Genomic DNA, 23,347 nt, shown 5'->3' with positions numbered 1-23,347 from the left:
CAAAAGGCAAATCAGTGGTTACCCTTCAGCTGGACATGAGGTGCACAAATACTTGTGCAGATACAAAGGCAAGGGACAGCACCATGGTGGAAACCACTGACCAGGAGAGAACTCTGCAGTTCTTCTCTTTGGAATTTCAAAGGCTCATGGAGCTACAGCACTGGGGTGTGGCTTCACCGTGTACAAACTTAATCTTAAGGAAACACAGAAAACAGGCTGCTACAAAAAGGGAGATTCTGGCTTCCCTAAGGTTTCCTGCTGTGCAGTGTGAGTGCCTATGCTAAAATGTTAACGAACTACTATTTTTCTTCTCAGATCCACACACTTTTCCAGCTGATTCCACAACTGCTCTGTAGTTAGGTTAAAGACACAGAAGGAGCAGGTGGAAGGGATGAAATGTTCAGCATTATACCACATTCAGATCACATTAAGAATGGCAGGAAACCACACCCTCATGTTAAAAAAGACAGCTCCCAACACTGCAAGTCATGCGTTCTTGGAAAGAAGTTACATCTTCAGACTCTTTCTGAGTTTTGCTGAGTTAATGTCCCCCATGGGACATTACTTTTTATTAGACACTGCACAAACCCTTCACTTTCAGGGTTTAGATTTATTAGACTAACCATAGGACTATCTTTGCAGATTACTCTTTTGACACACTACTTCTGTGACTGCACATTTACTGCACAAAAGCACATATGCATGCATGATGTACATACATACATACATACATACATCTGCACATAGAAAGGTAAGGTTTTTCGGAAGTGTCTAAACTTAGACTTCAAAGACCCTACACAGATACTGAATTCCAGCGTCACTATGATTTGCTTACTCCTCTGTGCTAAGCATGGATTTATGAGTCGATCTGCAGGCAGTTGATTCAGCAAAGCTTGACAATTCTCAATACATGCAGACCTGGTAATACCACTGATTACAGTTAAAAAACACATTGTTAAATGTAAACTCACTCTCCTCGCTACCCTCCTTCAGGTTCTCATTTCCCAGTTGCTTCACCAAACTTTAATCATTCAAGCTAAAACATACAGCCCTTTCCAACAATAAATTTTAAAAGGACTAATTTCTTTCTTTCGTTGTGATTTCTTTTTTCTTTTTCTTTCTTTTTTCTGATTCAACACTGAAACCATGTTCTTATGTTGCCAATAAATTCAAGTTCCCGGCTCTTCGAACAAGGACTTCAAGTGTCTGCGACATGCCATTCGCTGTCATTAGGCTTAACAAAACAGGACCAAGTTAAGGGCCTTTAGAAAAATCTCAGTTTTCGCATGCTCTGTCAGGGCTCATTAGTGCTTGGCAGATGACTACTTTGAGGAGTTCATCCGCGCCGAGCGTGCTCCAGCGGCGCAGGAGCTGTTCCCACCAGCCAGGCGACGGGACACCGGGCTGGGGACACGGCTGGACCTTCACCCCCTGCGCTCGGGAGCTGCTGCCCGCCCGCCCCGCACAAGCTGCCGCCGGCCTTTTCCCGGGAGAGCGCGTCCCAGGGCGGGCACGGCCCAAGGCAGAGGGAGCGGGCAGTGACTCAACACGGGTGCGCAACACCCCGTGCACACAGCCGCCTTCTCCTTCCCTTTTTTTTTTTTTTTTTTTTTTTTTTTTGCGGCAGGTACAGAACAATACCTCTGCGCCGAGCGTCCCGAGTGCCACGGGGTGGTCGGCACCTGCTCGCTTTAAGTCACTATCTCGATGTAAAGCCTCCCAAAGCCACATCTGCCCCACAAGCGCGTGTCACCCCGATCCATCTGTCCTTTGCGCGACCGTAAGCAAAGTTACGACGTTATTCCTTCGCCTCCCGAAACCCCTTTTTCCTGCCGCCGCTCCCTTCCCAGCTACCGCAGCGCAGTCGGGAAGCAGCCGCCGCCGGGCAGCCCTGCGGGCTCTCCCGCATCGCATTCTGCAGCCCCGCCGGCGTCCGTACCTTGATGCCCTGCTGCTGCGTGGTTAGGGTCAGCTTGGACTCGTCCAGGAGCAAAACTTCGCAGTAAAATTCCTCCGGGACCGCGCAGAAACAGCCCATGCCTGCTGCGATGGCCGGGGACGGGGCGGGTAGGCGAGAAGAGCCCCGGGTGGCGGCAGAGAGGGGCTGAGGCGCAGCCGGGTCTGGGCCGCGCCCGGCTCCGCGCCCCGGCTGCGCGGATGGAGCCCGGCCGCTGCTAGGGCGCAGCGCCCAGCACCGCGGGGCGGTCCGCCGCCATCCGCGGAACAGCCTGGACGGGGCTGCCGGGCGCTCTCTGCGGGAAAGGGGGAGAAAAGACCAGCAGCTTTTTTAGGAAGGATCCCAGCCCACAGCCCTCGCCCGCGCCCGGCTGTCACGGCGGCTCCACCGCCGCTGCCGCCCCGGGGAGGTACCGAGCCGCCCACCCGCCCCGTCCTCCTCCCCGTCCGCGCACGATTCCGCGCCTCCCCTTTGTGTGCAGGAGAGGGGCCGCGGGAGCGCTCTACGCTGCCGCAGCCGGGCCGTGAGGGTGGTCCCCGCCCGGCCAGCGCATTACCTCCGGCCACGGACCCTGCGGGGGGAGCGGGGCGGCGACAGTGCCCGGCCGGCGCGGGGCTGCCGTCCTCCGGCTGCCCGCGGCCGTGCGGGGGGGGCGCCGGCAGCGCTCGCCTCCTCCCCGTCGGGGGCGGGGGGATGGAGAGAAGAGAGACCCAGCGGCCGGGCAGCGCCGGCCGCCTCCTGCCGGCCGCCGGGCAGGGCTCCCCCGGGGCTCCTTTGGGGCGGAGAGTGGCGGACGGCACCTGCCCGGCACCGGCACCGGCACGCATCGTCGCACGGGACCCCGCCGGCATTCCAGGTCCGGAGCCGGGCCGTCGCTGCCCTCTCCCGCAGCTCTGCCGTGGGGCGGGGGCTATGATCCCTGCCCCGGCCCGCGCCCCTTGGCTGTCCCCGTCGCCTCCGGCCATAGCTGCCCGTCCCGGCGGCCGCGGCCCCGGTCTCCGCAGCAGCACTGACCCCTGCGGGTTGCGCCGCCTCCGCTCCGGCGGGCCACAAGTCGGGGAGCGGGTTTTGTCTCTGTGCTTGAAGGAGAAGCGCTTCAGGAGACACCATGAGTGAAGGGTCGAACAGAGGTTGAATTTTTGAAAGTGTCCTTGGTCGGAAGTGTATTCTCCATGATGCACCTGAGCTAGCTACAGGTGTATTCAACTTACAAAGCAACAGCTCTGTAGTATTAAAAACAAATAATTTTTTTTTACATCAATTTAAAAAATCGAAACCAAAACCCAACCAACAAAGAAAAGGAGGAACACAGAAGAACCTCCAACTGCCTTTGCAGTTGCTGTCTATATTTTCTGCAGCACACACCAATCCACCTCTGCGCTTTCATTGCTGCATATATCTATATTCCAGGATTTTTCCTTCTCGGGTAGAAGGGGGATCCCACAAGTTAAGCCCCATTCCCACAAGTAGTGCCTGTGCATTTACTTAAGTCTGCATGCATGAGTAGTCCTACTGGAGAACATACAAAGTTTGCATGTGTAAATTTAAGAATTTGCAGAAGTGTTTTTCTTATAGTTGTTAACTTGTGCATGTAGCATAAGAGTGGGGCACAAGGAGATTATATTGACAAACTCTACTGGGTATGTAGGTAAGTCTGCGTTTAAACACCTGTCCTAAATAAAACCCTGCTGCTCCCAAGAAATGCCACTCACATTTTCATGTTTGAACTTGGACTTTGGGGTGTTGGGATCTCCATATCCATCCTGTAGCTGCAAAAGCAATACTCCATGAGCACTGTGAAGATCAGGGCAAAACCCACTGTATACGTTCATAAAAATAAAGCCTTTCGAAAAACATATGAAAGACTTATGAAAACTAGCAAAAGTTTAAAAATTCGAGTTCCTAACCTTTTTTCCTGGGCAATATATACCCAATGAGAATGCCATCCAGAAAGCACGGAAAATTTAGGAAATTTATTCATGGCTTTCTAAACACATTTTTCAAACAGTTCTTGAGCCCCTCTGACAGCAGACAATTTTTTAGAGAACAGATGGTTCCTTTTTCCCCTCTCTTTAGTCTGTTTAGATCCATGTATCATGCACATTGTGACATAAATTACCCCCCAAGTCAGTTAAAGTCATTATATATGCATAAATCACTGGTTAATCAAGTGGAAGGGAGGGCTCAGTGAACCCAAAACTGCTTCAAAATCTTTAATTATAATTTTTAAGTGTTCATATAGCTACAATCACAATCCCAAAGCTGAGCAATTTAGTCAATACTAGTCTGGGTTATATGTTGTCTATAAGCTGTCCAAGTGAACTCTTTCAGGTCTTCTCTTTTTGAAGATCCATTTTGTGCTGCTGTATATTAGCTGATTGGCCCATGGGGAAAATATAAAATATGCACTCATGTTCAGCTGATGCTAGTATTTAGAACACAGAGAAGTTAACTTATGAACTCGTCTCCCTAGCCAGCTACTGCCTACAGCTAAGCACTTGATAAAGCAACAGTACCAGAACCTGCTACTTGAGCTGAAAGCCTGGGAGGGGATTCTGAACTTAAGAAGTGAGAAAATCAGTCAGGGGAGCAGAGGAAGAGGGGATGGAATAGATGGGATCTACACTATGAACCGTTATGAGCCCTCAGAATCTCAGGAAATCAAAACAGCTAGGGGCCAAAAATGTAGGGCCCAATCTTTCATTGGAGCTCCATGTTACAGAAGACCAGCCCTGCCTCAGTATTTCAAGTATCAAGACCAGCTCACATCTCGTGAAGATCCTGAGATAGCCATCTGTTTTCCAAATCCATTAGGAAACTGAGTTCCTTTTAACTTCTCTTTACAAGAAAAAACACAGGTCAAGCACCACAGAGCGAAATTTGTTGACATAAGCCCTCATCACACAAACACTTATGGACACGTTTAAGTCAGGCATGTAAGTACAGGACTAGGGCATAAAGGCATTTTTGTCTATTGCCTGTTTGATGAAGTACCCAGCAGAATTCACTGCAGCCTCTGTCATGCAGAACACCCTCATTAAAATGTTCGGTTTTAGCTTTAATGCAGTATTTTCAATGAGGTTGTGTAAACAAGACATGGTACCATCAGGACTCCTGTCGTCGATTGAATCTCAGATCCAGATGGGCAGGGAGCCTGAATCGTTTATTCAAAGGAGTGAGTTGGTTTTGTACACTTTTCTAAGGCACAGTATCTCCTTATGTGGCGTGACCTATCCCGTGTTGCTACATCAACAGCACACTTTCCAAATGTCCTTCTGTGGGGTGATCACTCGCTGTTCACCCGTCCGTCAGCTCCCGGCAGGCTCTGCTGTGTGACACCTCCTCCCCCCAGGGTCCGGTGGAGACAAACCTCTGTGTGCCGCCGTGTGCTCCTTTGTGCTGCCATGTGCCTCTGCAGGCAGGTTTTACAGCTCACAACCCAATTCTCTCTTTTAGTTCTCCACAGACTCCTATACATGAAGTGACCCATATCCATATTCTAACGTACCAGCAATTAGACTCCTCAAAGGACTCAGGGCGGCATATCTGCTTTCTCCCTCATTTTTACACAGTTTTGTTCACAAACATTTGCTGTCCGGAAGTTGATCATGTAACAAGAGTCATGATGAATTGTTTTAGCTGTTATCACTATAATTTACCTATCACTATTTTTCATGGATATGTAGGGATGCAATTCCTGCATCTTATCCATGTGGGCTTCCAGGGAATGAGTGAGAAGTTTAAGGGAAGCACAAAACAAGCTCTTCATCTTTCTTTGCATGTAAAGACAAGTTTCCTGGACTCAGTTCTCTGCTCAAACAATGAGCAGAGAAAAAGCACTGAGATCTAATGCAAAAAGATTAAAATGAAAACAGAGAGAAACGGCACATACTCTTTGGCCTACATGTACAACGCTGAATGTATCTTCCATTAAAGAAAAAATTCTTACTGAGACAACTGTACAATAGTTATTGTACAGTAGGGTCTGTGGTCTTTTCAGGAAAAATAAGGTGCAACTCCTTCAGCAGCACTGCCCTGCTCTGGTTTGGCACTGCCCACCTGCCCATACACAACTGTCCTCAGCGACGGGGGTTCTGCAGAGCTTCAACATGCTATTAGGAACTCTACTTTTCTTCCACCCAAAAGAGGATCAAAGCATGCAGTGGAAAAAGAATACTTTCCACGTAGCATTTTACAGCATTCAGAGGCAAGAGTTTGAGTATGTTACAATGGTGCATGAATTGACATTTCTCATTTTACTAATGAAGGCTTTACTTAAAACACATTCAAGGATGCTGTCAACTACTGATTTGTCTGGATTCCATGTTACTACTACACATTAGACATGTATGCACCCACTGCATCATTAGAATCTATGGTCAAAAACATTGTGGAAGGAAATTTATTTAGATATTCATCAGTTTAACATTTCCTGAAAAAATGCTGACGTTATGCTCTACACAATATATTTAGAGTCCTTAAAGTAAGATGTGCCAGTTAAGACCACTTAATTACAAGAAATGTTACAGTAGGGCCAAAGTTCAGATCTATAGCGCAAGGGTAACATAAAAAAACACATACAAGAAAACAAAAAAAATCCAAACCAAAACAAACAAAAGAAATCTTAAAAGGCCACAAAGTAAACTTGAACAGCTGATTGTATTTATTAGTAATTCTATAGCAATAAATACCTTGAGGTCCTCTGAACTGACATGGGACTGAGTGACAATCCATTCTTGATTTTCTTCACGCGTTTAACAAGACCCCAGAAGATTGCAACACTGCAAACACACACTTAACAATCAAGGAAATAATAAGCATCTCTCACTTGCTGATTTTTTAATAGGAAAACATGACATTAACTGTATCTCCTCCACCCCAAAAAATATAAAATAAAGCTTTCGGGATATTTATTGTAAACTACAGAGCTAAAATTAGAAACTGAAAAATCTGTATACTTTTATCAAAGCAAGAAAAAATGTCTTGTTTTAGCTACTGTTTATTGAAACTAATTTTGTGTGTGATGTGGTTTTACAAAGTGTCTGTCAAGACTTTGACAAGTTACTCCTATGCAAAGAAGAACCAAATGATCCTGTTTTATTTTGCTTATGCTTAGCTTCCTTGGCAGAACTAAATAAGTAATAGTAATTGCTTACTAAAATAGTAATAGAACTAAATTGTAATAGTAAAGGTAATTGGGTGGCAAGATGTAACAATCTAACTTACCAAGAGGAAACAAAACCAAGCATTCTCTTAATGACTTCAAGTGATGCTCTCGCAACTTAAGTGCCTTGTAGCCCAATTCTGCAGGAAAAGAAACAGAGGCTGTGAAGGACTGTAGATGTTTGGGAGGTGATCTCCTTGCAGAGAAGACTTTTTCAGAGGATACTACCTAGTGGATAAACTGTCACTTTTCTTAATAAAATACAACTGAGTAGATCTATGCTTAAGCACAAAAAGGAGATTCTTGTCTCCAAACTACTGCACTTTTTCCTATCCCATTAGAATAGCTCCAGGCGTGCATCTTTGGGGTAAGACAATGAACAGTGGTAAGCCAAAACATACATTTCAGGGAGCTGGCGCTATGCCTGTTCCGAGGCACCAGATATACTCTGGCATTCTTGTAAAAAGCAGTTGTTCTGAATACACTTAGTGAAGCATCTTTTATCCCAAAGATAGGCTGGCCATGCTGGCTGGCAAATGACAAGGGACTCAGATAACCAGTCTCCTGCTTTTTGTGACTCACACTGTTCAAACACAACAGAAACCACATTTGTTTCTAACCATCCCCTCTTCTTTTCCTCTCTGCCACTTTCTGGATGCAAGTTTTGGAGATCTTTAATTGTATTCCATTGAGGTTAATTAGACAGAAGTCTACAAATGTCGTGGAAATAAACCCAGGGACACAATAAACCTAAGCAATGACCTAGGCAAGGCAAACAGGCTGAGAGGGCTCCCCCCAGCCAGAACGCCAAGCCAGATCAGAGAGGCAACCAGTCAAGATCTCATTAGAGTGATATAGATGTCAATTAAGACAAATATTTTTTATATAGGGAGTTTTTTCCACTCATAAAAGAAAATGTTTATGTATATAAGCCAACAGTAGGAAGTTCGGATGGAGAAAACAACTGACTACTTTTATGTTTAATAAACTCACCACTGGGAACCTTAATTTTTAACAATTCAGGTCCAAATATTTTTTTGCAGGTATTAGATCTTTATTTTGTCTTCTGATGCTTGGATATGAGAGCCACATTCACAATTGAGATCTTCAGTGCTAATCTTAAATGCAGTTTCTAATTTAAACCTGTCATTCCCATGTAGCTAATCTCCATTTCTACTATTGGGAGATGTATACTAAAATAATATCAGCTGTAGTATGCAACAACACTTCAAGTTTTGGATAATCTGAAAATCTAGAGATTTTCTAAGGCAATTTGTGTGAAGAATTGCCCTTTCTGGATAAGCAGTGCTCTTAAGCTGGACCTTAAATGCTGAAAATGCAGTTACTGTCTGGAGAGCATCACCTATTGTGAGCTATGATGAGATGGGATGGTGATGGGATGTTGCAGGAAATTGGAAGAAATAAATCTTTTCTTCAGTGACTATACTTATCTGTGTTGATTTCAAAAGCAAAGAGATCTAAATAGCTCCCTGCAATTAATTAAGGCAGTAACCAGATTGCCATATATCTTGTAGACTCAGATAATTATTATGAGAAGATACAGACTAAAGTGTGTCATGTAGTCTGCTGTGTCTTCCTTTCAAATTTCCTTTTGGTAGCAGATGGATGGGAAGGATTCCCTCAAGCTCCTACACCAGTCCCCGATTCTGAGTGATGCTGAGCCTGCAGAGAGATTGCTCCAGTTCAAAGTTAGTCAGGGCAACTAAACTGCCTTATTGGTTTCCTGTTTATCACGTTCCCTTCAATATGGGGGACGTTTCTTGCTGCGGAACCTAGGAACTTGCTCTGATAAAGTGTATTTTCTGGAATTATTAAGGCGGGCTGAACAACAGGACAATCTGGAAAGTTTGCCCCTTTTCTGGGAGTTTCTAAGTGTGGTTACACCTGACTGACATGTTTCTGTGTGTATCTTTTTTTAGCTTTTGATTCTCTCCTTAAAACATATGAAAAAAATGTAAATGAGACCTGCATGGGACAGGAAGTCCCTTAATAAAGCAAGGAAATTATATAACTCATCTTGCGTTCAGAATAAAAATTATCAGCACCTAGTGTTTTTCAAAGAAACGGATAAGGTAAATAAGAGGTTCAGAGCATTTTTAAAGTCCTGGTACTGCTGCCTTTCATATTCTCATAGTGTATGTGTGACACAGGCTTTAACAGTACAACTATACCTACTGCTCCTCATCAGTCTGCATAACAGTCTAATTTACTGCCACCCTACTTCTGAGTTCAAATTACTTGGCCATGCTAACATTCAGCTGGCTGAAACAAAAAAGTAAAAGCCCAATTTCCAGCATAGGGGAGGAGAGAGGAGTATACAAGAAAAGTGCAGGAGAAAGAGGAGGAGGAGGAGAAGGAACATCTGTTTGTTGCCAGGATGAAAAGAACTGAAAAGTGTACCATACAGAGGTCAAAGCTAGGAAAATAAAAGCAACTATGAGAGGCACATCAGACAGGAGAGAAATAAAAGGAAAAGTGGAGGAAAAGAGCATATAAACTGAAAAAGAGAAAGAGGATGAAAGTATTATAAAAATGCTCTAAGCAGGAATTGCTTATTTAGGAGCTGGGCCTGCCAATCGGGGACAGAAAGAGTATCAGATGAGGTCATGAAAATGTAAACAGCTTTGATGGAATTGAAGTGCAAATGCTGCTTGCACAGGTCTTATCCTCCAAATTAGTCTTTTGCCTTGAAGGCAACAGGAATGTGGTCTAAGCACCATGGGTGTTCCTCCCCTTCATCTGCTTCCACAGACCTCCTGTGCTCCTCAAGATCCCAAGCTGCCCTGCTGGCCTGGCTTCCTACCTTGCTGCATGGCAAAATACAATTTTTAAAGGTGTGCTTCTGGTGTTTCCAGCAGGAAACTGGTGACCTGTCTCACTGTAACTCCTCCTAAGCACCTGGGTTAAACAGCAATGCATGCTCTAGGTTGCTCATATAATACTGGTTTTGGGTTTTTCAATGTTTGGAGGTTCTGTTCCCCCACACCTGAACATAAAAAATTAAGCAATTGCTCATGAAGCAAAGTACATTTCTATACCTTGAAAATAAAAACGGGATTTTGTCAGCCTTGGAGAACAATGTGTCCCACATTAGATGTTCATAGATGATCCTGAATAAATCAAAGTGTACACCCCTATGCACAGCACACTAAATATTATGTACAAATTGATTACACCATGGACATTAATTTATTTTCTAGGACACAAAAGTAGGAACATTACTCAGTTTACACAACATATAAAATGTAGTACTATTCTAATATATGCATATTCTCAAACCCACCACATTACAGAATAGCACAGATTGCCAGGGACTGATACAGCAGTGCTCCAAGGATATAAGGGCTCTGTACACAGCATCTGTGAAGAGAAGATTAATGCGATTAAGCCATTCCTTCTCTATTAATATATCTACAGAAATTCTTTTCCTTTACAAACTGATGGTGTTCCATATTCATAATACTAAGTTCACTGATTCTTTCCATTGCTGCTAGCATTGAATGATCATGAAGAATTTTTAATTTGCTGGTACATGTACTTTATATCATGTTCATGCTATTTTGATAGGGTCTGGATTCCTAGCATTGTAATTCATTGCCAGAACAGCATACCTGAAATACCATTTTGAATGGCTGCTAATTTATACCTTGAAGTCTATTAACCCAACTGATGCTTGTAGCCAAGTTCTGCACAATTCCTTGCATACAGACGTGTGTTTGTACAGACTATAATGCTACTAAGTTTATCAATGTTACTAAGTTTTAACATCAGTTAAAAATTGATGTTGTGTTTCTGTTTGCTGCTGTCTGTACCATAAAAATTAACAAATATATCATTAAAAATAAGTAGAAGTCTTTTATTTATACTGCTCTCTCAATAGGGGTGTAAAAAAAACCAAGAAGGCAATATTGCCTGTATACCAATCATTACTAGTCATTCAGGTTTTTTTGTAAAAGATGTAAGGACTGGCAGAAGGGGCAGAGAGCTGACTGAACAATTTTGACCTTTTCAGAAAAACACTGGGTCTTCTAAATTGAGTCTTTCATCTACTACTTTGACGCTTTCAAAGAAAGCCTACTCAGCTTGGAATCAGCATGAAGTTTCAGGACAAGGATCCCATTTTGGGAAAAAATGTAAAAAATTCACCCACTTCTTGTTCCTTCCTGTGTGATCCTTCTGCCCTTGGAGCAACCAAGTTTAGAATGCTGTTGAGCAAAACTTGTACCAGGTGTAAGTGTCCAGGTCTTGGCAGGACATGCTGCAGGAGTGGCCACTGGAGGGGGAGGATGGGTCAGCCCCACACATGGACCCACACTGGACTCACTGTGGGGCACAGCCAATCCCTCAGCCAAGATGGTGATTCTGTAATAGCACATTTAACAACACAGAAAAACGCTGCACAATAGCTGTGAGGGAGGACTGAGAAAAATCTGAGGAACAGACCTGCAGACCCCAAGGTCAGTGCAGAAGGAGGGGCAGGAGGTGCCCCAGTGCCAGAGCTGAGACTCCCCTGCTCACCTTGGAGGAAACCATGGTGAGGCAGTGGTGCCCCTGCAGCCCGTGGAGGGCACAGGGGAGCAGAGATCAGCACTGTACCCATGGAGGAACCCACACTGATGATGCAGAAGATCCCAGGAAGGAAACTGCAGCCCATGGAGAACCCACTCCAGAGAGGCTGTTGCCCATGGAGGGTAGCCCATGCTGGAGCAGGTTTGCTGGCAGGATTGTGACTCCGTGGGGGACCCACACTGGAGCAGCCTGCTCCTGAAGGACTGACCCCATGGAAAGGGAGCAGCTGGAGCAGTAGTGAAGATCTGCATCTTGTGGCAAGGACCCACACTGGAGCAGTTCATGAAGGTCTGTATCCCACAGGAGGGACTGCATGCTGGAGCACCAGAAAAGTGAGGAGAAAGGAGAAGCATGAAGGAAACTGTTATGGACTGACCTCAGGCCCTATTCCTCATATCCCTACACCGCTGGGGGCAGAAGGAGGTAGAAGCATTGACGCTGAATGAGAGCAGTGGAGTCTGGGAAGAAGTTGGGGATGGCTTTCATCATCATGCTACTCTATTTTTAATTGGCAAATAATTAAATCAATATGCCCCAAGTCAAGTTTGTTTTGCTCATGACACTAATTTCTGAAAGATGTCCCTGTTACTACCTTAACCTATTAGATTTTCATCATATTTTCTGCCCTTGTCCAGTTGAGGAGGGTGAGTGAAAAAGAATGGGTGGACACCTGGCAATCAGTCGAGGTTGACTCACCAGAGAATTGATGGTCGTTCACCTGATATCAACAAATATCCTAGGATGATGGTGTCAAAAGATAAGCTTGGAAGGGACCTCTAGGTGTTTCTAGGTCAAACTCCAGCCTAATCAACTGTGAGGCCAGACAAGGTTTCCTCAGGACATTATTCAGCCCTGTTTTTAAAAGCTCAGAGCGTGGAGACTACACAGCTTTATACTCTCACACAGGTAAATGACAGCCATCGGGGCAGAATATTGTTTGCATCTAGATGAATATGCACAAGACAGCCACCAAATCAGACACCACGTTAACCACATTAGTCTGAATGAGGTTTTGAACATACTGGGGTTCTCCAACCACAGACTATTCACTTCATGAGCTTCTTTAACACAGGATATTCCTGATGGCCTTTACACAGGACTCATACAAGATTAATAATTTGACCATAATCACAGAGAAAACTCATTAACACTTTGAGGTGTCATTTGGCCTTATACAAAAACCTAAGCAACTGAACAGTTGCTGGGTTTGGAGATTATTCAAATAGCTACAGAACGAGCCAATATCTGCATTTGTGGGATCTTCCAGTATGTTTCTTCATAGGCAGACACATACCTGGTTAAAGAATACTGAAAAGCTATTCATTTATAATGAAATTACTAACCTTGGCAAGAATTTGATTTCTGGTTAGTTGCGATGTCCAGCTTATTGGGGACAACACTTAGAAAAGTTCCCCCATGTAAGCTATTTCCAGTATGTCCCTCTTGGTTTCAGTTTGCTCAGAACAGCTGGCTTTAATGAAGAATCATTTAGGTTGTCCTTTTCATCAAGACGGACTGCATTGGCACTACTCTCTAGAGGAGAGCTAGCCAGAAGACACAATAATTGAAGACAGCCTAGTGCCAGAATCCATCCTGTCAAGCCTGGCTGTAAATAAGCCAGCCAATAGGCGCCCAAACAGGCCCAGGTATACTGAGTTTAGGGCTTAAATTGGTGGCCAGAGAGAAGATGATGCTTTATCTGGGGAATAATCTCATTTCTTGACAGTAATTGGAGTGAAAACAAGGGCTACAGTGACTCATGGGTCATCCCTAAGAAGTCTGGTAGCATTGAATGTAGAAAGAGATCATTGAAGTCATTGACAATTTAAGAAATATCTTGAGCTGCACAGTGAACAAGGCCAGAGCTCCTCACTGATTCTGAAAGAACTGGGTGTTAAAATATAACAATGTGTGATCTGTAGTTCTACTGAGGAAATAAAATGCTATTTTTAGAAGTGGGGTTTAGGATATGAAGTACTTGTATCATCTCATAATGAACTTTTATTTCAGTTCACTATCCATTAGGATTATTTATGGATGAAATTGGCAAAAGTGACTATATGTAAACTGAAAATGGTGATCATTCTCTTAATTTCATTTTTCAGAAATGCCGAGGTTTATTCACCAACTGTTTCCAATTTGAATAAAATACTATATTAAACAATCCAGAATTAAAATCCTTATTATTTTCTAAGTAACATCCGCAGTTTGAAATTCTTCTAAAGTGACCAGACCTTACAGTGTCAAGGTTTTGTGAATCAAATTCTTAAACACTGCACATTTCAGTAGCTGAAGGCATTCTAAAGGCTCCTGGAATTACTCCACTATTTCTACTGATTTTGCATTGCCCGTTAGAAAGTTTAATTTCACCAAGAGTATCTGGCTTTCAGTAATAAGAAAGTTAATGTTGCATTGATTGAAGAGTTAAGATATGATTGATTGAAGAGTTAAGATAAGATATGGTCTGGGGTTTTTTCCAGTTTTAATTTCTTTCTTGGGTTTACTTTCTACATATTACAGGTGATTTACCCATATTTACACTGGATGATGTCAATGTATTTCTTTTTAGTACGCTAGGTAAATTCTGAAATTATTTATCTTGTTGCTTTTTCTGATTTGCAAAATATTCTTCTATTTTTTCAGCTTCCTTACATTATTAATTTTCTTGGCTTGCTTAGGACATTCTTATTCCACTAGTAATATAAATTTTACTGCTTTTAAAGCCAGCTCTTTTGATCTTCTTCAGAGGCTATTCCTTCTCTACCTTGTCACATGTTGAGAGAAAGATTTTTCCATGTATATTCTTAGTGCAATCAATCCACATTCTAAAAAATACCTACTGTATGATCATCACTGCCATTTATTTTTAAGTATGTAATGTTTTTTAATCTACTGCTAATGTAGTATGCTACGAGTAGATCGTGTCCTAAACATAATTTTGTCTTTTAAACATCTGTTTCCTTAGTATGTCCTGTTGAATAATTTCCTAATAGCTTAATCAGCTGTTTGACTGAAAATGTGAAGTCCCTTTCACACTATAAATTGGATGCCCAGTTGTTTTTTGTCTGGAATTAAAAGTAGTATTTTCACATAGTATGCACCACAGAATGTTGCTACTTCATACTTTTGTGAATTTCAAAACAAAATGGGTGAGGTCTTATACATTTTTATGTTGTTTTTAGAGAAGAAAATGACCGTGACATAATACAGTTCTAAAGATAGAACTACAACACTTAAATGCCTCTTGTATCAGTCACATTTTTCACGTGAATTTGAAGATTTCATCACAAGGCAAAAAAAAAGTACAATAGACTCCCAAATCTTAGTTCTACTCTTCCTAAGTAAATAATTGGCTATACATCCTCTGTTCTATCCTTACAGCATCTTCTTTTTCATAGTTACTGAATGTCATATTAATTTTGTTCTTCGATATTTGCTGAAAAATATATTAAAAATATTGCATTTTAATAGGATTTATTTGGACCCAAATGTGGGTAAGTGTGTTGGGAAACAAATAAGACTACATGACAGTATTTAAAGTAAAGTAAATGAACACCTCTTATTAGGAAAGTATGTAGAAGCACATAGTTTTTAAATTATGCAGGATACAAAAATAAAATTCATCATTCAGATAACCTCGAGTTCTTTTAACTGCTTTAATACCTATTTTTCAAACCTGTATAAACCACAGTCTTTTTTAATTTATGTATCTGTTCCACTCTGTCTGTACTGGAAGTATATAAATACATAACTATATGTACAGATTTCTGTTTCTCTTGTTGTGTTTCACAGAGTTTTGGTGGGGTTTTTTAGTATTTATATTTCTATTTATACCTACTCCAAACCCTTTTCTTAAGTTGTACTGTTGCTTCTCCTGCCAAAATATAGGAAACATGAGTTTGCTCATTGACATTGGACTTAAATCCATACTTTCATAATTTATTACCCATAGGCTATACTTATCCAAAAAGACTGAAAACTGTTGCTTGAACTGTGTTGTCTCTAATTGTTTATACCAACAGTTCACTCTTCTTCTCAGTGATGTCAAACAAAACAGTGCAAAAAGGAACAGGGCTCTCTTTGCTTCTTAAACTCCCATGGTTTACAGCATAACAGCTTGTGCCCTGATAGATCAAAAATTGAAGAGACAATGAAGTAATTCAAGAAGATTTGAAATACCAGTGTGTTCTAATAGCTTGTGCAAGCTATGGACTTTTCTGCTGCCTCTATGCTTCATTATTCTTTTCCAAACACTGTCAGTTTATTTATCCTGATACTTTTTATAAGCTCTTCTTTCCCTTCCTCTCTCAAATGTAACCACAGGTATACCAAGAGGGGTTCTGCTCTCTGCCTTTCATAGCTTATAGTGTGAAGTTTAAACTGAACAAGTATTATCTACCTCTCCAAGTGGACTGAGTATGGTTCTATGGACTGTGATGTCAAGAATTAATCACAGTCTTTATATATTCAATGCTTCACAAGTTATATATAGAGAGAAACCATTTGAACCTTCACTGCAGATAACTTTTCAGATCAGAACTACAAATTATCATATAATTTTAATAATTTGAGACCTTAAGGAATCCTGAATTGAGTATATCACATTACTTTTGAGGAACAATCATAGAGTCTGGAATGCACATTGTTACCATTTATTTAGTCTAATGCTTAAACAAATTATCAATGTTTCAGTGACTCAGCAATCAAACTGATGTCCACAGATTTGATTCCAGAGCATGCAGGCAGCTACTGTAATCAGTCTTAACCAACCATCTTCAATTTACGCTATACTGTCTTAGCTGTGTTCTTTCTAAATCTTTCCAATGAGCTTTCACCCCTGTAGTTATGTCCTAAGATTTTCTGTTTTGCCAAGGGACAGTATCCTCACACTTATTGTAGGGATTTCTGCATTGTGTACAAGTGCCACAGTTTTAGCATATCACCTTAACAGCTCAGAGTCAAATGAGGCACATTATGTTGTTTACTTCTCAAGAAAACCATGTACAAAAAAACCCTTGTCTGTATTAAGTAAGTAATCGAACATTTTGAGCAATTTGTCTTTATTATATGAATGTCAAGACCAAAAATAAACTATATCCCAAATCATCCTTCTCTCAAAATATTCCATATAATTATTCTTGTTCCCGGTATCTGCTGTCACAGCAGCCCTTGGCATGCAAAAGACAGGATCACTGGGAGTGCAGAAACACAAGAAGAGAAAGGGCTGTTCATAGCACCAGAGGCAGTGCCCTGATGTGAACACCATGCCCTAGCACAATGCACACTTTTTGATTTGGAAACCAGTCCCCAGGCAAGTGGAAATTGTATATACAACTGGCACATGGGAAACATTTAGAGGGACAAGAGCTAAGTCCATCAGTTGGCACCAAGAGTGGCACAAGTTTCCTGAGGCACTAGAATTCTTTTTGAAAAGGAAGCGTGGAAGGAGACAGCAAATAAGGGAAAGTTTTGGCCTGGTACACACGAGACATGAAAAGTAATCTGTGATGCAAATGTGGTGTTGGCTTTGAGAACTAGCGCAAGGCAGCTCAATACTCCTGCTAGTGCAGCTGCTTGAGATGCAGGAATAGCTTCTGGTCTGCCAAATTATCTGTCTTAATGCTGTGGATAAATGAAGTTGTCATCCCATATTCCCCTTTCGGTTTCAGCGTAACTAGCCTTTCTCTTGGTTATGTAAGGATATCTCTGCATGTGATGACAAGACAGGTTTAGCACTGTTAGAAATCAAGCAGACAGATCATTTTCAAAGGAAACATAAGCTGTACACATGTATACTTACAGGTTTATTTCTAACACCTGCAGACACAAATGGCTGGAAAATAGTGACTATCAAGTGGCAGGGAAAAAAGGCACTTCTTTTAATCTTATATTTTGACTAGTAAGAGTGGCTGCCCACCACTGAAAATACTGTTTGCCAGGCTTATCTGCTTGTATTTTAAAGAGAGTAATATTTCTGTGGTTAAGATTTAAGGCTCTAGTCATTCCTTTTTTTGCAATTATTCAAATGGTGACATACATCCTGAATGCAGATGCAAGTCATGTTCTTCCTAGTGATAGCACATGCATTGCTCTGATTTTGTCGTCTCCTCAGCTACTCCCCAACACTGCTATATGCAATACATGATACCCCCTATACATATAACAAGCTTCAATGGTCAGTGGTATAAAGAACCCTTTGACACAATCTAAAATTCATCTCCAGTTTAAGGACAGATTGAATCTCTTTTTCTCTTTTGGAAAGTAAGACTAACTGAAGTTATCTGGACTTATCTCTCAAAAGCTTGTTACTGTACTAATATTTGTAAGCATTACACTTATGTGGAGCATTATTTTTAACCATAATTTCTTGTGTCCTACTGATATATTTATAATCCTCCTTACAAAGAGTAAGTGAAATTTTAGATCTCACATTTTTACTATATGAACAGGTCATTCAAGTGCACTCTATGACCTTGTGTTGCAGAAGGCTCAGGTCTTGTTTCGTATGGCTTTATTTTCTGTGGGCAGCTTAAGCAGCATGACAACATTGCAGAGAGGTGTGTAATATTAATGTTATACATACTGAGGAGAAGGAAGTTTTTGGTTAAGTATGTGACCTGCTTGTATTCAGATGCTAGTTTTTACTCCTTTAGGACTTTGCCAAAAAATCAGAAAGGCTTTGCTTGTAGTCAGAGAGAAAGTTAAACAGTTGATGCCTGTCTAGGGTCACTCCTGTGTTACTGACCTGCAACTAAGTGTGAGAAATTTTCTCTGGACTACTGAGGCAGTGCAAGACTCTCCAGCTGACTAAAGTGACTGCTCTGGAATTAGCATCCTGCAACGGTCTGAGATAAATAATTTTAGTAGCATGTTAGGCAAGAACAGTGTCAGACCTTGTTGGGGTCTCCCCCCCTGCCATGTAGCCCCGGGAGAGGAGCCCTGGGGGGGAGACACGGGGTTTCCCTGCCCCTGGTCAGCCTCGTTCCCAAATGGTTGGTTTGTATTCCCGTGTGTGGCCAAGGACCCTCGGGTCCCGTGACTGGAGGAGTTCCTCAGCAGAGCCCCAGCCATGCAGTTGGAGAAATAAACATCTCTGAAACATCTACCAAGGATCTGTCCATATATATTTCCTTTCCACGGGACTCCTGGTTTGATATATGCGTGTTACAGCAATCCCCACTGTAGCAACTGGTAGAGAATGCGGGCAGGACACTGATCCCTGAGGACAGAAAATTCGTGAGTAAAAACCAGTCTAGATCTCTCTCTTCTCATCTTGGTTTGGATATTCTCTCTGGACTATGGAAGAATCGTGGGAAATGGGGCTCTCTGAGCCACAGAAAAAAATGTATCTAGAAGTAAAAGGAATCCTTGAACAACTAAACAAAAAAGTAATGGAACCGGGAGATCTAGAACATTTTTTTATCTGGCTTTTCAAAAAGTTCTCCTATATTTCTCGAGACTTACTTTTTGATATTGAACCTCCTGGATCTTGTCAGGGGTATTTTTGGGACAAGATCTGGGATAAAGTAAGGGATCAAACAGAACATGGACTAGCGATAGAAGCTCTCTGTGCATCCCTTATAATCAGTGAAGCTCTTGAGGAGCATTTGTATGTCCCATTACCCCTAAAGCAGAAGATCATACTTATCCCGTGGCAGAGACCGCGTGGCCGCCATCCAAAGGGCGCGTGACTGCAGCCGTGCCAGCGGAGGTGCCTGTGCTGGATGCGCCCGGCCCCCTCAGGAGCCCGCGCCTTATGGCAGACCCCATCCCTGTCTCAGGGTCCCCGGCCACGCGGCTGCGAGTGAGGGAGCGATGCTGCAGGCGCCATGGGTGCCGTGAGCCACGAGCAGCCAGGAACCGGGCATCAGTGTGGAAGACTGCTCCGAGCAGCTGGCTCGGAGAGCCCTGCGGAGGGAGAAGCGGCGGTTTCCACAGCGACACGAGAAGCCGCGCAGCGCTGAGCCGAAACAGAGCCGCACTCAAAGCAGCGTGGAGTTTGCGGAGCAGAACCACTCACAGGGCATGGGGCCAGTGGTGATGGCAACGCGGGGCCGCGCAGAGCCCAGACACGCGCCGGAGCAGCGCCACTCGGAGAGCGTGGGGCAGCCGCAACGCGGGGGCCCGGCCGAGAAGTCGGAGTTGGCGAGGCGGCGGCCACACAGGACCGGCACCCACGACGAACACGCAAGCATGTGATAGGAGAAGTTATAGCAACAAAAATCACAGGAACTGTGAAATGGTACAACGTAAAAAAACAACTATGGATTTATAACACGAGATGATACAGGGGAAGATTTATTCACCCATAGAACTGCCATTAAAAGGAATAACCCTAAAAATTACCTGCGAAGTGTAGGAGATGGGGAAGTTGTACAATTTGGTATAGTGCAAGGAAAGAAGGGTTTACAAGCAGCAAATGTTACTGGGCCTGGAGGTATTCCCGTCAAAGGCAGCCGTTATGCACAAAATTATAAACAATGTCCATCCCAGGAATTTCCCTACCCACAGCCTACTTTCCCCTTTTACCCTATACCCAATATGAACCCTTTCCTAAATTTACCCCATCCCCAGTTTATTCCTAATCTGTTTTTCACCCCATGGCTTCCCTATACAATTCCCTTTCCCTACAATTCCTCTCTGATGACGAGGGGGGATGAAAAGGGGGAGGGAAGAAATTAAACCCTCTCCTGCCTCAGTTTCCCCCCAAAGCATGCCTGGAGAGTTCTGTCTCCCTTCTGTCAGACCTAAGATGTTCCACAGAATCTGTTTGGACATTTAAAGACTCAGGAGGGTGGCTTGTTTTGTCTTGAAACTGTTCTTGTTATGTTTATCCAGTTGTTTTCATTCTCCTTTTATTAAAATAAAACGGGTGAGATATTGGGATCTCCCCCCCTGCCATGGAGCCCTGGGAGAGGGGCCCTGGGGAGGAGACAGGGGGTTTCCCTGCCCCTGGTCAGCCTCGTTCCCAAATGGTTGGTTTGTATTCCTGTGTGTGGCCAAGGACCCTCGGGTCCCGTGACTGGAGGAGTTCCTCAGCAGAGCCCCGGCCATGCGGCTGGAGAAATAAACATCTCTGAAACATCTACCAAGGATCTGTCCATATATATTTCCTTTCCACGGGACTCCTGGTTTGATATATGTGTGTTACAGCAATCCCCACTGTAACAAGACCTGGACACCTCTGTGGTGTGGGCAGAATGGGAGCATCAGTCAGAGTTTGCAAGAGAAGCCTTTTCACTGAGACGAAGTGCAGAAAGGACCCCCTGCTACCTAAACTCCTCCTCAGAGAGGGGTCAAGGTGCCTCTCAGTCCAAACTTAGTCCCAGATTTAGTCAATGCTTTATGCCTAAATGATCATACAGCTGTAATACAACCCTTGTACTGATTTGTCCAACAGCATTAAGGATGGCAAACCATAATTTATTGAGAATTATTACAATAATGATAGTTATTAGACAACAAATACTTTCATCAGCATTCCTTATCACACAGTATAGGTACCTAGAACTTCTGCTGTAGTGCAGTACTTTTGAAGCACTGTTGAAGCTCTGTTAAAGCACTAAGGCTAGCAAAGCCAGTTCTTGAGTAGAGATTGATGTTACTCACACAGACCAGCTACCATGGGCAAATATCTTTCATTCAGCCTCTAGGAGTAGCCTTGAGGTGCACCCACACTCAAGGGAAGGATTTTCACACACCTTAGGGAGGTATGCTAGAAGTCCTCACTGCGAAAAAGTGGGACTCGGGTTTTACAGCAGGACATAATTGACTGCCAGTCATATATATTTTTAGCCTACCTGTTGCCAGGCCTATTCAGTAAAATACCCTTTTTTTGCTGAAAAAGGTGTACTCAGCTCTTTGGTTTTGTCCGCTCAACACTTCTGACTCTCCGTATCAGGGCCTTGCACAGCCTTGCACTGGGTCTGATAGCTGGTCAAGGAGACCTCAGAATTCTTCAGCACTAAAACCAGCAGATCCTCTTTGCTCCATCTTGTCGCTGATAAGCAGACCCTCCTTGCTCAATGGATCCCTGAACAGCAGGCCCTCCCTGCTTGGTTCATCACTGATAGCACATCAATATGACTAAGTTCAAGCTGCTGTATGCAGGCTTAGGCAGAGCATCCTGCTACAGGCTGACATTTAGAAAGCTTTAGTAGTAAAAGTGTCAATTTTTAAAACATTAAGATTTTCTTATCTGTTATATATGAAATTGAGTGTTGGCCTTTGCATGTTAAGTGGTTTTAACTTCTGATTGTTAATTGTTTAATTATTACATATTCAAATTTCCCATAAACCCGGTTGAGCTATCAAGTTTCAAAGTTATTCCCATAATTAATTAAAGAGTGTTTTATACAGTTCTTTGTTAAAATCTCTTGTTGATAAAAGACCCACAAGTTACTTCCCCTTTTTAGTCCCTAGAAAGTGTTAAACCTACAATGTTTTAGTCCCAGCCTATGTCCAAGTGTATTATTACCCTGTTTTTAAAAGTTCTCTGAAATATGTGTAATCAAGTTCAATGTTCATTTCACCAAGTGTTTTTGATCTCTAAAGTTTTAATAAGTTTTAAGCCTTGCTGAAGAGCAAGCTCTCTAGAAGCTATTTTTAGTACCTGTCCGTTACCCTGCAACTTAGCTCCGTGGCAACCTGGAATTTTAATGAAGACTTTTCCTGCCTTTGGAGCCAATGACATCACCTAGATGATGCTCCCCTACACAACAGCAAGCCCTTGGCAGACTGAGATTACCTCACCTCAAGAGACCACCAGTCATCCAGGACTATGGAGGCTGGACAATGGGCAGTCATGGGCGGGACCCAAACCTTACAAAACTCCTAACACACAAGGCTAGTGTGCCATTTTCACCTCAGGTTAGCTGCTGGTGAAGCCCAATGCTGGGAGCACAGGCCTCTACCTCTTTCAAGAGGCAATTTAACCATTCTGACTTTGGACTAGGTAAAGTCACCCCAGTGTTGTAAGGTCACTGCTTTGGGGACTTTGAGCCGGTTTGACCAACAAAGTCTCTAATCACTGCAGACCCCGTTTATGGTGCTAATCTTATTGGATCCCACATTGTTTTTGTAAATTTTTTTGTTTGTTTTGTTTTTGTTACTCTCGCTCTTTGTTCCTTTAATAATTTTTTTCTTAATTTCTAAATTAGGAACCAATAGTTGCCTTATTCTTGATATTATCCCACTTTTAAGGGGCTGTCTAAGCTACATTTCCAACACTGTGCCTGCCATACTTCGTTAGGACTTTTCTTCTCTTCCTCCTTTGTGTGGTGCATTGGCTACCTCTGAATGCCAGGCTGTGTGCAGCAGAACAACCTTGCACTAGCCAGCTCACTGTAATCATGGTGATGAACTTTTTCGGGTATCATCTGGTACCTCTGAATTTCCTGTGGAGATCTCGTGTGCAGATGTACAGAATGCTGAGTCTGAAACAGTATCCATCACACAGAATCCAGCAGGATTCAGCCTGCAGTTGCTCCAGTACAGCAAATGACATCCATGAGTGCAACGCAACGGGCAGCTCCTAAATGTGCTTGATTCCAAGCCCTGTCTTAGGTGTGAGAGGTTTATGTCTGCACCAGGAGAATATTGGGGAAAATATTTAGGGGTTTGTTCCTTAAGGAGCC

At 43.0% G+C, this 23,347-nt stretch overlaps 2 protein-coding genes across 3 annotated transcripts in view; both read right to left on the bottom strand.

The window, feature by feature from the left end:
• Positions 1–2,532, bottom strand: part of EPB41L4A (erythrocyte membrane protein band 4.1 like 4A) — a 119,218-nt gene extending 116,686 nt beyond the window's left edge. The window contains exons 1-2 of one of the 2 annotated variants that reach the window (XM_048292722.1): positions 2,514–2,532; positions 1,940–2,252 (exon numbers count right to left, since the gene is read on the bottom strand). In XM_048292722.1, the coding sequence (XP_048148679.1) occupies positions 1,940–2,038 (99 nt within the window). In that variant the 5' untranslated portion in view covers positions 2,039–2,252; positions 2,514–2,532. Of the gene's footprint in view, positions 1–1,939; positions 2,348–2,513 lie in introns of those variants that run through there. The other variant, XM_048292723.1, reaches the window with a different exon arrangement.
• LOC125320286 (translation initiation factor IF-2-like) lies at positions 2,175–5,669 on the bottom strand. Its single transcript, XM_048292421.1, has 4 exons — positions 5,617–5,669; positions 3,670–3,751; positions 2,371–3,051; positions 2,175–2,252 (listed from the first exon to the last, which is right to left on the bottom strand). Exons 1-4 carry the CDS (start codon positions 5,667–5,669, stop codon positions 2,175–2,177), a joined length of 894 nt encoding a protein of 297 aa, XP_048148378.1.
• Between the last annotated feature and the right edge of the window lie 17,678 nt (positions 5,670–23,347).

Source organism: Corvus hawaiiensis, chromosome Z, assembly GCF_020740725.1.
Source record: "Corvus hawaiiensis isolate bCorHaw1 chromosome Z, bCorHaw1.pri.cur, whole genome shotgun sequence".
NCBI lineage: Eukaryota > Metazoa > Chordata > Aves > Passeriformes > Corvidae > Corvus > Corvus hawaiiensis.
Note: the sequence above shows the minus strand (reverse complement) of the source record. Positions and strands in the feature narration are given on the sequence as shown.

Excerpts from the sequence above, each read along its gene's own strand:
- LOC125320286 (XM_048292421.1), bottom strand. The coding sequence starts at position 5,669 with ATGGATAAGATGCAGGAATTGCATCCCTACATATCCATGAAAAATAGT. Across the intron at positions 3,752-5,616 it reads TCCATGAAAAATAGTGATAG|TGCTCATGGAGTATTGCTTT; the intron begins GTAAATTATAGT and ends TGATCTTCACAG. Across the intron at positions 2,253-2,370 it reads CGGGGCGGGTGGGCGGCTCG|AGAGCGCCCGGCAGCCCCGT; the intron begins GTACCTCCCCGG and ends CCTTTCCCGCAG.